The sequence below is a fragment of the Clavelina lepadiformis genome, chromosome 1, assembly GCF_947623445.1.
Source record: "Clavelina lepadiformis chromosome 1, kaClaLepa1.1, whole genome shotgun sequence".
NCBI classification, from domain to species: domain Eukaryota; kingdom Metazoa; phylum Chordata; class Ascidiacea; order Aplousobranchia; family Clavelinidae; genus Clavelina; species Clavelina lepadiformis.
Window position 1 is genome coordinate 28,738,398 of NC_135240.1, and position 15,144 is coordinate 28,753,541.

General features: G+C 38.8%; 1 protein-coding gene and 1 non-coding gene across 3 annotated transcripts; one reads left to right on the top strand and one right to left on the bottom strand.

The window, feature by feature from the left end:
* The first annotated feature begins 409 nt into the window (after nucleotides 1–409).
* On the top strand, nucleotides 410–2,409 carry LOC143462651 (semaphorin-2A-like). Of its 2 annotated transcripts, XM_076960900.1 has the most exons (6): nucleotides 410–510; nucleotides 586–807; nucleotides 918–1,070; nucleotides 1,180–1,332; nucleotides 1,644–1,694; nucleotides 1,815–2,409. In XM_076960900.1, the coding sequence occupies exons 2-5, from the start codon at nucleotides 779–781 to the stop codon at nucleotides 1,648–1,650; spliced, it is 342 nt and encodes a 113-aa protein (XP_076817015.1). In that variant the 5' UTR covers nucleotides 410–510; nucleotides 586–778; the 3' UTR covers nucleotides 1,651–1,694; nucleotides 1,815–2,409. The 2 variants fall into 2 exon arrangements, with proteins under 2 accessions (XP_076817015.1, XP_076817007.1); XM_076960892.1 differs by lacking the exon at nucleotides 1,815–2,409 and having other exon boundaries at nucleotides 1,644–1,770.
* A 940-nt stretch (nucleotides 2,410–3,349) lies between these two features.
* On the bottom strand, nucleotides 3,350–3,431 carry Trnac-aca (transfer RNA cysteine (anticodon ACA)). The gene has a single exon. It is a non-coding gene; the product is annotated as a tRNA-Cys (tRNA).
* Nucleotides 3,432–15,144: the final 11,713 nt, after the last annotated feature.

The following is a 15,144-nucleotide window of genomic DNA, read 5'->3' on the forward strand; positions in this document are numbered from 1 at the left end:
GCGGCTTCGGCTTCACCAACCCGTGTTTACATTCGCGATAAAAATTTCAAATTAACTTTCGTCTCAACTGCACCAAGTCAGGCAATGGCGTCCATTGCCGGATGCCCTGGATGGTCAAACTGCGTTTGCACAAGACTTGCATTTCTTACTTGGTACTTGTCGTTTTCTTAGCCTTCACGCAACAATAAGCATTTTGCTAAAGTAAACCCGACCTCTATGTGACGTAATGACATGTAATAGAACCTATTATCATGTAAGAAACAAATGACTATGTCCCAAACTTGTCACGCCAAATCACTTCGTCGGAATAAAAAGTGTTATCGTCTAAGATTTATTAAAATTTTAATGCTTGGTGTTCGTTAATAAATAGCAACTAATTGCCAGTTAATGACCATAAATAATGGTTGTTATTTTCCAGCCCCCCATTTCATTAAGATCGTCGACGGCGGCATGTCTTTGAACAAAGTTTATTCGTTTTTTACCGAGATCTCCGTCGAGGATAAATCAGAGGTACATTAAATTACTTCATATAATAGGCAGTAATTTAAAATTGGCGGGAAAGTTAAATTAATGTTTTCCCTACAGCAAGTTTACACACGCATCGGTCAAGTTTGCAAGCACGACGGTGGATGGCGCAATTTGAGGAATCAGTTCTTTTCATTCTTCAAAGCGAGACTGAACTGCTCGTTGCCAGGACTGCTCGTTCTACTTCAACGAGCTTAGTGACGTCACTGAGCTGGTGACGTTGGACAAGTTGTACAAGGTCGGGAAGACAAAGATGGTTTTCGCTCTCATGAACACGCCCAGGTGGGTTAGCATGGGGCTGAATATTCACAAACCTCGAACTAGTATGAAGGCACCCGGCAGCATAACCCAAGCTTAACCACACCACATTGAATTCTCGCTCCTCCTCGCAGCAACAGCATCCCTGCATCGGCCATTTGCGCATTCTCTCTGCCTGACATTGAAGCTTCCATGAACGGCGCATTTTATGAGAAATTCGCCGATGCAAAGACCAGTGCACAATACTGGGCTCAGCAGGACAACTACTCCGACCCTCACCTGGCCAGGTACATCATACATTATTATGACGTCTCATAAAAGTCGTTTTTGACGTAATATTTGATCATCGTGCTATGCACAAGGGTTAGTAATTATGACGTATTTTTTCATTTCCAGCTGTGCGAGCGATCCAAGCAAATTATCCGTCCGCAGTCTCAACTTCATGCGCATGCATCCCATAATGTACCAGAGCGTCAACGCGTGGGATCACCATAACAACGTGACGCAACCACACAACGCGATTCCTCTTTATTCGAGAACAAACTCCGGGTTAGTGACGATAATTTAAGAATAATAGCACCACCAACTGGTCCCGTAGACTCGTAGAGCTTCTGTTTATTTGAGATATTGTGTTATAATGACATTGATTTAAACGTATGAATAGACTGATTGCCAATTAACATCTTATTATTTGGGTTTTTAAAAGTTCAATAAATTACTGACTTCTAATTTTTCTTAAACGTTATTATCAAAACAGCAATTTCGTAACCGTAAATGTGTATACGTTTTGAATTTAAATGAAAGATATCTTTCATTAATTGCTTTATAAAATAATAATACACTGTTTGCTTCTATTTCAGCTTTTAAAAACTACAAACTGCAGCATTTTTCGCACATGAAGTTAGGCAAAGGTTTTGAGAAAATTTATACAGAAATATTGAACTATACGATAATGAAATGCAACAAAAACTACAATTGTTATCACGATGAAGTAGATATAGTCAAATAAAAATGTTTTTGCATTTTCACAGACAAAAGCCATGTATGGCCCTTGTTTGGCATTTAATGATTTGGCCATTCCTTAGTAAGCCCACACATAAGCCATACATGCTACTTCGTAGCCATGTAAGGCCCATAGATAAAACCTACATAATTTTTGACTGGGAGTGATCTTGTTTAGTGCCAGAAGAAATCATATGGATTGCCACCCAGTCAGAAATTTATCTTTGGCCTTACTATGTGATATCTACTGCACATGTTAAGAACAAAGTTGACCCAAGGTATGTCCGCCATTCAACAACCACAGATATATGTTAGAAAGAGGTCAGGAAATTTGACAATGGGCAATGCTTGGCCCAAGTATGGCGACCGATCATAAGCCTTATATAACCATGCAAGAGCCTGAGAAAATTTATCTTATATTTTTCTTCCCCACTGCTGCAAGACTCGTCCTCTGGCAAAACGTCAGAAATGTTACACTCAAATGCGGCTCGTTTGGTCGTTAGGATATTGTCATAGCAGTCTACTGCAGGCCTCTTTTCCCTCCCACCATCCCAATCTCCGACTCCACTAAATACAAACTGGTGTTAAACATTGACATTAGGTTTAACATAGACTAAAAAATTACATATTTTCAAACATCTACAATCAGGATGTTTCGTAACTACAGTAATTTTTTGGAAATAAATACAACGTCTCGCCTATATGTTTTGTCGTATTCTTGCGTAGTCTTGCGTAGTCTAGCATAGTCCAGTCTAGCGTAGTCTAGCGTAGTCTAGCGTAGTCTAGCGTAGTCTAGCGTAGTCTAGCGTAGTCTAGCGTAGTCTAGCGTAGTCTAGCGAAGTCTAGCGTTGTCTAGCATGGTCTAGCGTAGTCTAGCGTAGTCTAGCGTAGTCTAGCATGGTCTAGCGTAGTCTAGCGAAGTCTAGTCTAGTGTAGTCTAGTCTAGTGTAGTCGAGCTTTGCATGTTATTTAAGTAAGATAAAAAATGACATTAATTATATGTTGCTGTTGGGTGTTTAATTATTGTGTTTTAGGTTCGTGATACCACCATCCATGAAGAAGGGGAAAGTTCTGAGTGTTTTCGTTTTGAAGACAGAGCAAGCAGTATACATGACATTGAATCCCCCAACCATGAAGTAGTGTCTCCCGAATAGGAAGAGGCCACTGGATACATGCCAAATGTACAAACACCAGTTCTCACAGCCGATCTGAGAACATATGTAAGTTGCAAAGAAACTGGAGGAACCCGAACTGAACTGGCGTAGTCTAGTCTGGTCTAGCGTAGTCTCATCTACTCTAGCGTAGTCTAGCTTAGTCTAGCTTAGTCTAGCTTAGTCTAGCTTAGTCTAGCTTAGTCTAACTTAGTCTAGCTTAGTCTAGCTTAGTCTAGCTTAGTCTAGCTTAGTCTAGCTTAGTCTAGCTTAGTCTAGCTTAGTCTAGCTTAGTCTAGCTTAGTCTAGCTTAGTCTAGCTTAGTCTAGCGTAGTTTAACGTAGTCTAGCGTAGTCATGGAGACGAAGCAGCACTTTTCGCAAATCACTTATGGAAGCGTAATTCCAATTACGCGTTGTCGGCAGGATTCGAACCTACGCGGGCAGAACCCAGCAGATTTGTAGTCTGTCGCCTTGACCACTCGGCCACGACAACTGTGCTTAATGTGCAATGCAAATGGATCAAATGGCATTTTTCGCAAATCACTTATGGAAACATGATTTCAATTCCGCGTTGTCGGCAGGATTCGAACATACTCGGGCAAAGCCCAACAGATTTGTAATCTGTCGCTTTAACCACTCAGCCAAGAAAACTATGCTTAATGATCTATGAATAGACGAAATCATTAAAGTGGCACTTTTCTCAATATACTTGTGAATTTGCAAAATTAATATCTCCGTAGTCGGCAGGATTCGAACATACGCGGGCAGAGGCCAACAGATTTCAATTCTGTCGCCTTAACCACTCGGCCACGACAACTGTGCTTAAAGGGTCATATCCCAATTCAAAGAGATAGGCTTTTCAATGCAAAGTACATTAAATCAAGACGCTACTGTCGCAATTCCACATCATAAACCTATCCTGAATTTTGGCTTGCAACGAGATCTAGGTTATGTCTGTCTGCAGTATTAATTTGGACAAAATCCATGTACTCAGTTTTCTATAACAGCTACCTAAACTTTACAGCAAGTTTTGAACTTAAAAATTTAGCACAAATACTCCAAAAAAGCAAAAAATCAAACCCTCAAAAAATGTACAACTTAGCCTAAACCTGGAACCAGCTGTCGCCAAAACAACAACAATTTACTCCGCATCGACGTCACATGCGCATTGGACCGGAAAACTTCTTACTTTTTTTAATATGACGCATTGAGTGCGAACACGTAATAATCAAAGTGTTGCCGGCTCAAAATTGTCTTTGTATTGGGAAGTGACCCCTTAACGCAACTTGATATGGCAAAGTCGATGAATTACGCAGAAGCAAGCTACAACAAACGCATCGGCACGCGATTACTTGTCACTACGCTATTGTTGGGAGCCGTTCTTGCTATCAAAAACATTAACAATAAGTACAGCGTTACTTGGGCTTTAATTTCGTTAATAATAAGTCCACACTGCAATTAATAGCAAGCCAATACCCTGATTAGCAGAACTGCCAACAAACGCGGTTCAACAGACGCTGATGCGGCGAGCAACTGAGAATAAGGATCTGCAAGACAATGCAAGGCGGTTCAAAGTTTACATTCATAGTAGTGACACAACATAACTCGCGACACGTTGTAAACGATGTTTCATATACTGTAGGTAAAATATATGTTGCATGGTGATGATGATGTTGGAAGATCTAACTATAAACCTGAATTTTAAAAATATTTTTAATTCCAAAACAGCTTTCCGCTTTTAACATTTTATTTGTGGTACAGTATTGTATAAGCGTTTATTAAAACTGGGGTTAATTTGAATAAGACTAATGATGCCTATAGCTGTATAGGCGAAATATATTTCTGTTGAAACCCGTGCAAACCGACCCTGGTTTCTTTCAGTTTTTACATTTAGCAGTGTTACATTACATAGGATCAGATTGTGTTTATATCGATGTTAATCTTTGTAGTAATGTAACCAACTAAGTCATCTTAGTACATATATGTTCGTTAATATTAAAGACACAACTTACCAAATAATCCCTTGTAATGGTTGAACAGGTTCAACATGGAATTATGAGGAAGCGCACTTTTTGGCGAAATTGCCGACTCGGAAGTGACGGGCATAATCGGATAAAATGAGTTGGCAATTGTCTCTTGCCTTTGTCTTACAGTAATACTCTGCGAATTTAAAACACAAAAACGGCTTTAGAGTGTAATGAAATGATTGTTTATCGTTCCTTAGCCTGTAAGGACGATCACTTCAATTACAATGTTTGTCTGTAGAATTGCTTAATGTCCTCGAAGTGAAATGAGTCTCAGGTCGTTGTTTCGCTTCTCTTAATCTTAGAATCAATTGTACACCTCGACAACTGTATAATCTGGTTATATTGAAGTTTCATTGAACGAATAAATCAAGATAGAACATTGTGACAGCAACAGCATAAAGACATGTTGCGGCGTTGAACGTAGAAACCAAAAAGGACTGAATAAATCAAAATGCACGCACAGTGGAAGCAGTCGATTACGTCACGCAGTGTTATGCTTCACTGATTCCATAGATGAGAATTCTATGTAGTACACAATTTTATATTATATTAAGTGATATATTTATCACATAACCTTCCCCAATGAAATATCGTAAGTTTTTTGAAAAAAAATGAACGGTATTTCATGATCATGATAAAAACAATTCTCAGTGAACAATAATTAAAACAATAGTGTTGATAACAAAAGTCAATATAACACGTAAAATATAGATCACATAACAATAAACGTTGAAACATAGTTACAATACAATTCATATTGGCAATACATTCGCAAAAAGATAGTAATATGTTTTCTGTAACTCATAAAGCAAAATTAGTATACAAAACAAACAATGATGACATTTATGTCACGACTTTAAATAGAAAACAGAATGTCTTGACACGTCACGCGCATGCTTGCAAAATGAGGAAACGTCGGCAAATGTTTCATCTCACGTTTCTTCACGCCGTTTCCGTAAACAAAATGGTATAAAATTTTCGTATGCTCACGCATTCTGATCAACATAAGAGAAATTTGCGCTAGGCATTTTCAAATATAAGACCATTTAATAATATTTCAGCATCTGGTTTTACCAGTATAGCTGTGTGAATATTTCACTTGGAAATACGCGTATTACAAAATATATATAAAATTAGTCAAATACGTTTTGTAATTGACATTCAACATAGTGTATCGGTGTTAGCCTTGGGATTTGTTTAACCTTCGAAAACAACCGCTATGTTTAAAGCATAACAAAATAACACAAAGAAATATTTCTCCACGGCATGACTTAAACCGTTTAGAGAGTATGGCAAAATAAGCCACCATCAATTAAGGTAAACTACACAATAACGCTATAATATATACTACATAGAGAAAAAAACAAACAAAAAATCATTACTGAATGTCCAAATACCGACAAAGTGTTTTCACTGGAGTGCTTTGTTCGTCGGTCATTGTCGCATTCATAGTTGACTGAATTCAACGAGTCTTCGTTGAGCATTTGCATACGATGTAGATAAGACATATCTTCGAAACTTGTAGTCTGAGATCACTAGACTTTTCTCAACCTCAAATTTAACTGTTCATAGATTCCTCGATAAAAGAAAAGCGTAGTTCTCACCGAGCTCGTTGGCACCATAAACGTTGTAATGAAATGGTGGTTTATCGTTCCTTATCCTGTAAGGGCGACCACTTCAATTACAAAGTCTCTTTGCTGGTGTATATCTTAACAGTGAACTTTGATAGACTTCAGCAATAATGACACAGGAATGACTACTGTATAATCTGATTATATTTGAAGCTTCTTTGAACGAATACATCAAGATAGAACATTGTGACAGCAACAGCACGAAGACATGTTGCGGCGTTGAACGTACGACTGAAAAGTAAAACTGATAAGTGAAGACTCGTAATGCACGCACAGTAAGAGGGAAGCAATCGATTACGTCACGCAGTGTTATGCTTCACTGATTCCATAGATGAGAATTCTATGTAGTACACAATTTTATATTACATTAATTGATATATTTATCACAAGAGCGTTACGCCAGTCACTTTCACTGTTAACCAGACCAGTGCTTTGCATTTTAACATCCCCTGTCGTTTGACAGCGTAAACAACTATACTGTAACACAATAGAATTAGTCAGGTGGGGATACACTCATGTAACAAAAACTTTAATGCGCGCTTTCACCCTAACCCTAACCCCTCTATGAAATGGAGTCATTTTGCCAGATGCCGCTGGTCAATAAGTCCTAACCCTGAAGATTTAGAAACCGGTATTGTATTTAATTTATTTGGTAGAGAAAAATTCCACCATAGAGATCTTGTCCAGACACCATTTCCTACGATGCTAACCCTCAATTTTAAAAGCGATTTCACCCCTAACCCTAACCCCTCAAATAAATGGAGTCATTTTGCCAGATGCGACCGGTCATTAAGTCCTAACCCTGAAGATTTAGAAACCGGTATTGTATTTAATTTATTTGGTAGAGAACAATTCCACCATAGAGAACTTGTCCAGACACCATTTCCTACGATACTAACCCTCAATGTTAAGGGCGCTTTCACCTCTAACCCTAGCCTCTCAATTAATTGGAATCATTTTGCCAGATGCGACCGGACATTAGGTTCTAACCCTACCAATTTAGAAACCGGTATTGTATTTATTTTAGATCGTAAAGAACAGCTCCACGATGAACAACTTTTCCATACGCTCCTTCCTACGATGCAAAACCTCAACTTTAATGCGCGCTTTCACCTTAACCCTAATCCCTCAATTAAATGGAGTCATTTTCCCAGAATAGACCGGACATTAGGTTCTAACCCTACAAATTTAGAAACCGGTATTGTATTTATTTTAGATCGTAAAGAACAGCTCCACGATGAACAACATTTCCATATGCTTCTTCATACGATGCAAAACCTCAACTTTAATGCGAGCTTTCACCTTAACCCTAACCCCTCAAATAAATGGAGTCATTTTGCCAGATGCCGCTGGTCAATAAGTCCTAACCCTGAAGATTTAGAAACATGTATTTAATTTATTTGGTAGAGAACAATTCCACCTTAGAGAACTTGTCCAGACAACATTTCCTACGATGCTAACCCTCAATTTTAAAAGCGATTTCACCCCTAACCCTAACCCCTCAATTAAATTGAGTCATTTTGCCAGATGCGACCGCTTATTAAGTCCTAACCCTGAAGATTTAGAACCCGGTATTGTATTTAATTTATTTGGTAGAGAACAATTCCACCATAGAGAACTTGTCCAGACACCATTTCCTACGATGCTAACCCTCAATTTTAAAAGCGTTTTCACCCCTAACCCTAACCCCTCAATTAAATGGAGTCATTTTGCCAGATGCCGCTGGTCAATAAGTCCTAAACCTGAAGATTTAGAAACCGGTATTGTATTTAATTTATTTGGTAGAGAACAATTCCACCATTGAGAACTTGTCCAGACACCATTTCCTACGATGCTAACCTTCAATTTTAAAAGCGATTTCACCCCTAACCCTAACCCCTCAATTAAATGGAGTCATTTTGCCAGAATAGACCGGACATTAGGTTCTAACCCTGCAAATTTAGAAACCGGTATTGTATTTATTTTAGATCGTAAAGAACAGCTCCACAATGAACAACTTTTCCACACGCTCCTTCATACGATGCAAAACCTCAACTTTAATGCGCGCTTTCACCCTAACCCTAACCCCTCTATGAAATGGAGTCATTTTGCCAGATGCCGCTGGTCAATAAGTCCTAACCCTGAAGATTTAAAAACCGGTATTGTATTTAATTTATTTGGTAGAGAACAATTCCACCTTAGAGAACTTGTCCAGACACCATTTCCTACGATGCTAACCCTCAATTTTAAAAGCGATTTCACCCCTAACCCTAACCCCTCAATTGAATGGAGTCATTTTGCCAGAAGCCGCTGGTCAATAAGTCTTAACCCTGAAGATTTAGAAACCGGTATTGTATTTAATTTATTTGGTAGAGAACAATTCCACCATAGAGAACTTGTCCAGACACCATTTCCTACGATGCTAACCCTCAAATTTAAAAGCGATTTCACCCCTAACTCTAACCCCTCAATTAAATGGAGTCATTTTGCCAGATGCCGCTGGTCAATAAGTCCTAACCCTGAAAATTTAGAAACCGGTATTGTACTTAATTTATTTGGTAGAGAACAATTCCACCTTAGAGAACTTGTCCAGACACCATTTCCTACGATGCTAACCCTCAATTTTAAAAGCGATTTCACCCCTAACCCTAACCCCTCAATTAAATGGAGTCAATTTGCCAGATGCCGCTGGTCAATAAGTCCTAACCCTGAAAATTTAGAAACCGGTATTGTATTTAATTTATTTGGTAGAGAACAATTCCACCTTAGAGAACTTGTCCAGACACTATTTCCTACGATGCTAACCCTCAATTTTAAAAGCGATTTCACCCCTAACCCTAATCCCTCAATTAAATGGAGTCATTTTGCCAGAAGCCGCTGGTCAATAAGTCCTAACCCTGAAGATTTAGAAACCGGTATTGTATTTAATTTATTTGGTAGAGAACAATTCCACCATAGAGAACTTGTCCAGACACCATTTCCTACGATGCTAACCCTCAATTTTAAAAGCGATTTCACCCCTAACCCTAACCCCTCAATTAAATGGAGTCATTTTGCCAGATGCCGCTGGTCAATAAGTCCAAACCCTGAAGATTTAGAAACCGGTATTGTATTTAATTTATTTGGTAGAGAACAATTCCACCATTGAGAACTTGTCCAGACACCATTTCCTACGATGCTAACCCTCAATTTTAAAAGCGATTTCACCCCTAACCCTAACCCCTCAATTAAATGGAGTCAATTTGCCAGAATAGACCGGACATTAGGTTCTAACCCTGCAAATTTAGAAACCGGTATTGTATTTATTTTAGATCGTAAAGAACAGCTCCACAATGAACAACTTTTCCATACGCTCCTTCATACGATGCAAAACCTCAACTTTAATGCGCGCTTTCACCCTAACCCTAACCCCTCTATGAAATGGAGTCATTTTGCCAGATGCCGCTGGTCAATAAGTCCTAACCCTGAAGATTTAAAAACCGGTATTGTATTTAATTTATTTGGTAGAGAACAATTCCACCTTAGAAAACTTGTCCAGACACCATTTCCTAAGATGCTAACCCTCAATTTTAAAAGCGATTTCACCCCTAACCCTAATCCCTCAATTAAATGGAGTCATTTTGCCAGAAGCCGCTGGTCAATAAGTCCTAACCCTGAAGATTTAGAAACCGGTATTGTATTTAATTTATTTGGTAGAGAAAAATTCCACCATAGAGAACTTGTCCAGACACCATTTCCTACGATGCTAACCCTCAATTTTAAAAGCGATTTCACCCCTAACCCTAACCCCTCAATTGAATGGAGTCATTTTGCCAGAAGCCGCTGGTCAATAAGTCTTAACCCTGAAGATTTAGAAACCGGTATTGTATTTAATTTATTTGGTAGAGAACAATTCCACCATAGAGAACTTGTCCAGACACCATTTCCTACGATGCTAACCCTCAATTTTAAAAGCGATTTCACCCCTAACTCTAACCCCTCAATTAAATGGAGTCATTTTGCCAAATGCCGCTGGTCAATAAGTCCTAACCCTGAAAATTTAGAAACCGGTATTGTACTTAAATTATTTGGTAGAGAACAATTCCACCTTAGAGAACTTGTCCAGACACCATTTCCTACGATGCTAACCCTCAATTTTAAAAGCGATTTCACCCCTAACCCTAACCCCTCAATTAAATGGAGTCATTTTGCCAGAATAGATCGGACATTAGGTTCTAACCCTGCAAATTTAGAAACCGGTATTGTATTTATTTTAGATCGTAAAGAACAGCTCCACAATGAACAACTTTTCCATACGCTCCTTCATACGATGCAAAACCTCAACTTTAATGCGCGCTTTCACCCTAACCCTAACCCCTCTATGAAATGGAGTCATTTTGCCAGATGCCGCTGGTCAATAAGTCCTAACCCTGAAGATTTAAAAACCGGTATTGTATTTAATTTATTTGGTAGAGAACAATTCCACCTTAGAGAACTTGTCCAGACACTATTTCCTACGATGCTAACCCTCAATTTTAAAAGCGATTTCACCCCTAACCCTAACCCCTCAATTAAATGGAGTCATTTTGCCAGAAGCCGCTGGTCAATAAGTCCTAACCCTGAAGATTTAGAAACCGGTATTGTATTTAATTTATTTGGTAGAGAACAATTCCACCATAGAGAACTTGTCCAGACACCATTTCCTACGATGCTAACCCTCAATTTTAAAAGCGATTTCACCCCTAACCCTAACACCTCAATTAAATGGAGTCATTTTGCCAGATGACGCTGGTCAATATGTCCAAACCCTGCAAATTTAGAAACCGGTATTGTATTTAATTTATTTGGTAGAGAACAATTCCACCATTGAGAACTTGTCCAGACACCATTTTTTACGATGCTAACCTTCAATTTTAAAAGCGATTTCACCCCTAACCCTAACCCCTCAATTAAATGGAGTCATTTTGCCAGAATAGACCGGACATTAGGTTCTAACCCTGCAAATTTAGAAACCGGTATTGTATTTATTTTAGATCGTAAAGAACAGCTCCACAATGAACAACTTTTCCATACGCTCCTTCATACGATGCAAAACCTCAACTTTAATGCGCGCTTTCACCCTAACCCTAACCCCTCTATGAAATGGAGTCATTTTGCCAGATGCCGCTGGTCAATAAGTCCTAACCCTGAAGATTTAAAAACCGGTATTGTATTTAATTTATTTGGTAGAGAACAATTCCACCTTAGAGAACTTGTCCAGACACCATTTCCTACGATGCTAACCCTCAATTTTAAAAGCGATTTCACCCCTAACCCTAACCCCTCAATTAAATGGAGTCATTTTGCCAGAATAGACCGGACATTAGGTTCTAACCCTACAAATTTAGAAACCGGTAATGTATTTATTTTAGATCGTAAAGAACAGCTCCACGATGAACAACATTTCCATATGCTTCTTCCTACGATGCAAAACCTCCACTTTAATGCGCGCTTTCACCTTAACCCTAACCCCTCTATGAAATGGAGTCATTTTGCCAGATGCCGCTGGTCAATAAGTCCTAACCCTGAAGATTTAGAAACCGGTATTGTATTTAATTTATTTGGTAGAGAACAATTCCACCTTAGAGAACTTGTCCAGACACCATTTCCTACGATGCTAACCATCAATTTTAAAAGCGATTTCACCCCTAACCCTAACCCCTCAATTAAATGGAGTCATTTTGCCAGAAGCCGCTGGTCAATAAGTCCTAACCCTGAAGATTTAGAAACCGGTATTGTATTTAATTTATTTAGTAAAGAACAATTCCACCATAGAGAACTTGTCCAGACACCATTTCCTACGATGCTAACCCTCAATTTTAAAAGCGATTTCACCCCTAACCCTAACCCCTCAATTAAATGGAGTCATTTTGCCAGATGCCGCTGGTCAATAAGTCTAAACCCTGAACATTTAGAAACCGGTATTGTATTTAATTTATTTGGTAGAGAACAATTCCAGCATTGAGAACTTGTCCAGACACCATTTCCTACGATGCTAACCTTCAATTTTAAAAGCGATTTCACCCCTAACCCTAACCCCTCAATTAAATGGAGTCATTTTGCCAGAATAGACCGGACATTAGGTTCTAACCCTAGAAATTTAGAAACCGGTATTGTATTTATTTTAGATCGTAAAAAACAGCTCCACAATGAACAACTTTTCCATACGCTCCTTCATACGATGCAAAACCTCAACTTTAATGCGCGCTTTCACCCTAACCCTAACCCCTCTATGAAATGGAGTCATTTTGCCAGATGCCGCTGGTCAATAAGTCCTAACCCTGAAGATTTAAAAACCGGTATTGTATTTAATTTATTTGGTAGAGAACAATTCCACCTTAGAGAACTTGTCCAGACACCATTTCCTACGATGCTAACCCTCAATTTTAAAAGCGATTTCACCCCTAACCCTAACCCCTCAATTAAATGGAGTCATTTTGCCAGAAGCCGCTGGTCAATAAGTCCTAAACCTGAAGATTTAGAAACCGGTATTGTATTTAATTTATTTGGTAGAGAACAATTCCACCATAGAGAACTTGTCCAGACACCATTTCCTACGATGCTAACCCTCAATTTTAAAAGCGATTTCACCCCTAACCCTAACCCCTCAATTAAATGGAGTCATTTTGCCAGATGCCGTTGGTCAATAAGTCCTAACCCTGAAAATTTAGAAACCGGTATTGTATTTAATTTATTTGGCAGAGAACAATTCCACCATTGAGAACATGTCCAGACACCATTTTCTACGATGCTAACCATCAATTTTAAAAGCGATTTCACCCCTAACCCTAACCCCTCAATTAAATGGAGTCATTTTCCCAGAATAGACCGGACATTAGGTTCTAACCCTACAAATTTAGAAACCGGTATTGTCATTATTTTAGATCGTAAAGAACAGCTCCACAATGAACAACTTTTCCATACGCTCCTTCATACGATGCAAAACCTCAACTTTAATGCGCGCTTTCACCCTAACCCTAACCCCTCTATGAGATGGAGTCATTTTGCCAGATGCCGCTGGTCAATAAGTCCTAACCCTGAAGATTTAAAAACCGGTATTGTATTTAATTTATTTGGTAGAAAACAATTCCACCTTAGAGAACTTGTCCAGACACTATTTCCTACGATGCTAACCCTCAATTTTAAAAGCGATTTCACCCCTAACCCTAACCCCTCAATTAAATGGAGTCATTTTGCCAGAAGCCGCTGGTCAATAAGTCCTAACCCTGAAGATTTAAAAACCGGTATTGTATTTAATTTATTTGGTAGAGAACAATTCCACCATAGAGAACTTGTCCAGACACCATTTCCTACGATGCTAACCCTCAATTTTAAAAGCGATTTCACCCCTAACCCTAACCCCTCAATTAAATGGAGTCATTTTGCCAGAATAGACCGAACATTAGGTTCTAACCCTACAAATTTAGAAACCGGTAATGTATTTATTTTAGATCGTAAGGAACAGCTCCACGATGAACAACATTTCCATATGCTTCTTCCTACGATGCAAAACCTCCACTTTAATGCGCGCTTTCACCTTAACCCTAACCCCTCTATGAAATGGAGTCATTTTGCCAGATGCCGCTGGTCAATAAGTCCTAACCCTGAAGATTTAAAAACCGGTATTGTATTTAATTTATTTGGTAGAAAACAATTCCACCTTAGAGAACTTGTCCAGACACTATTTCCTACGATGCTAACCCTCAATTTTAAAAGCGATTTCACCCCTAACCCTAACCCCTCAATTAAATGGAGTCATTTTGCCAGAAGCCGCTGGTCAATAAGTCCTAACCCTGAAGATTTAAAAACCGGTATTGTATTTAATTTATTTGGTAGAGAACAATTCCACCATAGAGAACTTGTCCAGACACCATTTCCTACGATGCTAACCCTCAATTTTAAAAGCGATTTCACCCCTAACCCTAACCCCTCAATTAAATGGAGTCATTTTGCCAGAATAGACCGGACATTAGGTTCTAACCCTACAAATTTAGAAACCGGTATTGTATTTATTTTAGATCGTAAAGAACAGCTCCACGATGAACAACTTTTCCATACGCTCCTTCCTACGATGCAAAACTTCAACTTTAATGCGCGCTTTCACCTTAACCCTAACCCCTCTATGAAATGGAGTCATTTTGCCAGATGCCGCTGGTCAATAAGTCCTAACCCTGAAGATTTGGAAAGCGGTATTGTATTTAATTTATTTGGTAGAGAACAATTCCACCTTAGAGAACTTGTCCAGACACCATTTCCTACGATGCTAACCTTCAATTTTAAAAGCGATTTCACCCCTAACCCTAACCCCTCAATTAAAGGGAGTCATTTTGCCAGAAGCCGCTGGTCAATAAGTCCTAACCCTGAAGATTTAGAAACCGGTATTGTATTTAATTTATTTGGTAGAGAACAATTCCACCATTGAGAAATTGTCCAGACACCATTTCCTACGATGCTAACCTTCAATTTTAAAAGCGATTTCACCCCTAACCCTAACCCCTCAATTAAATGGAGTCATTTTGCCAGAATAGACCGGACATTAGGTTCTAACCCT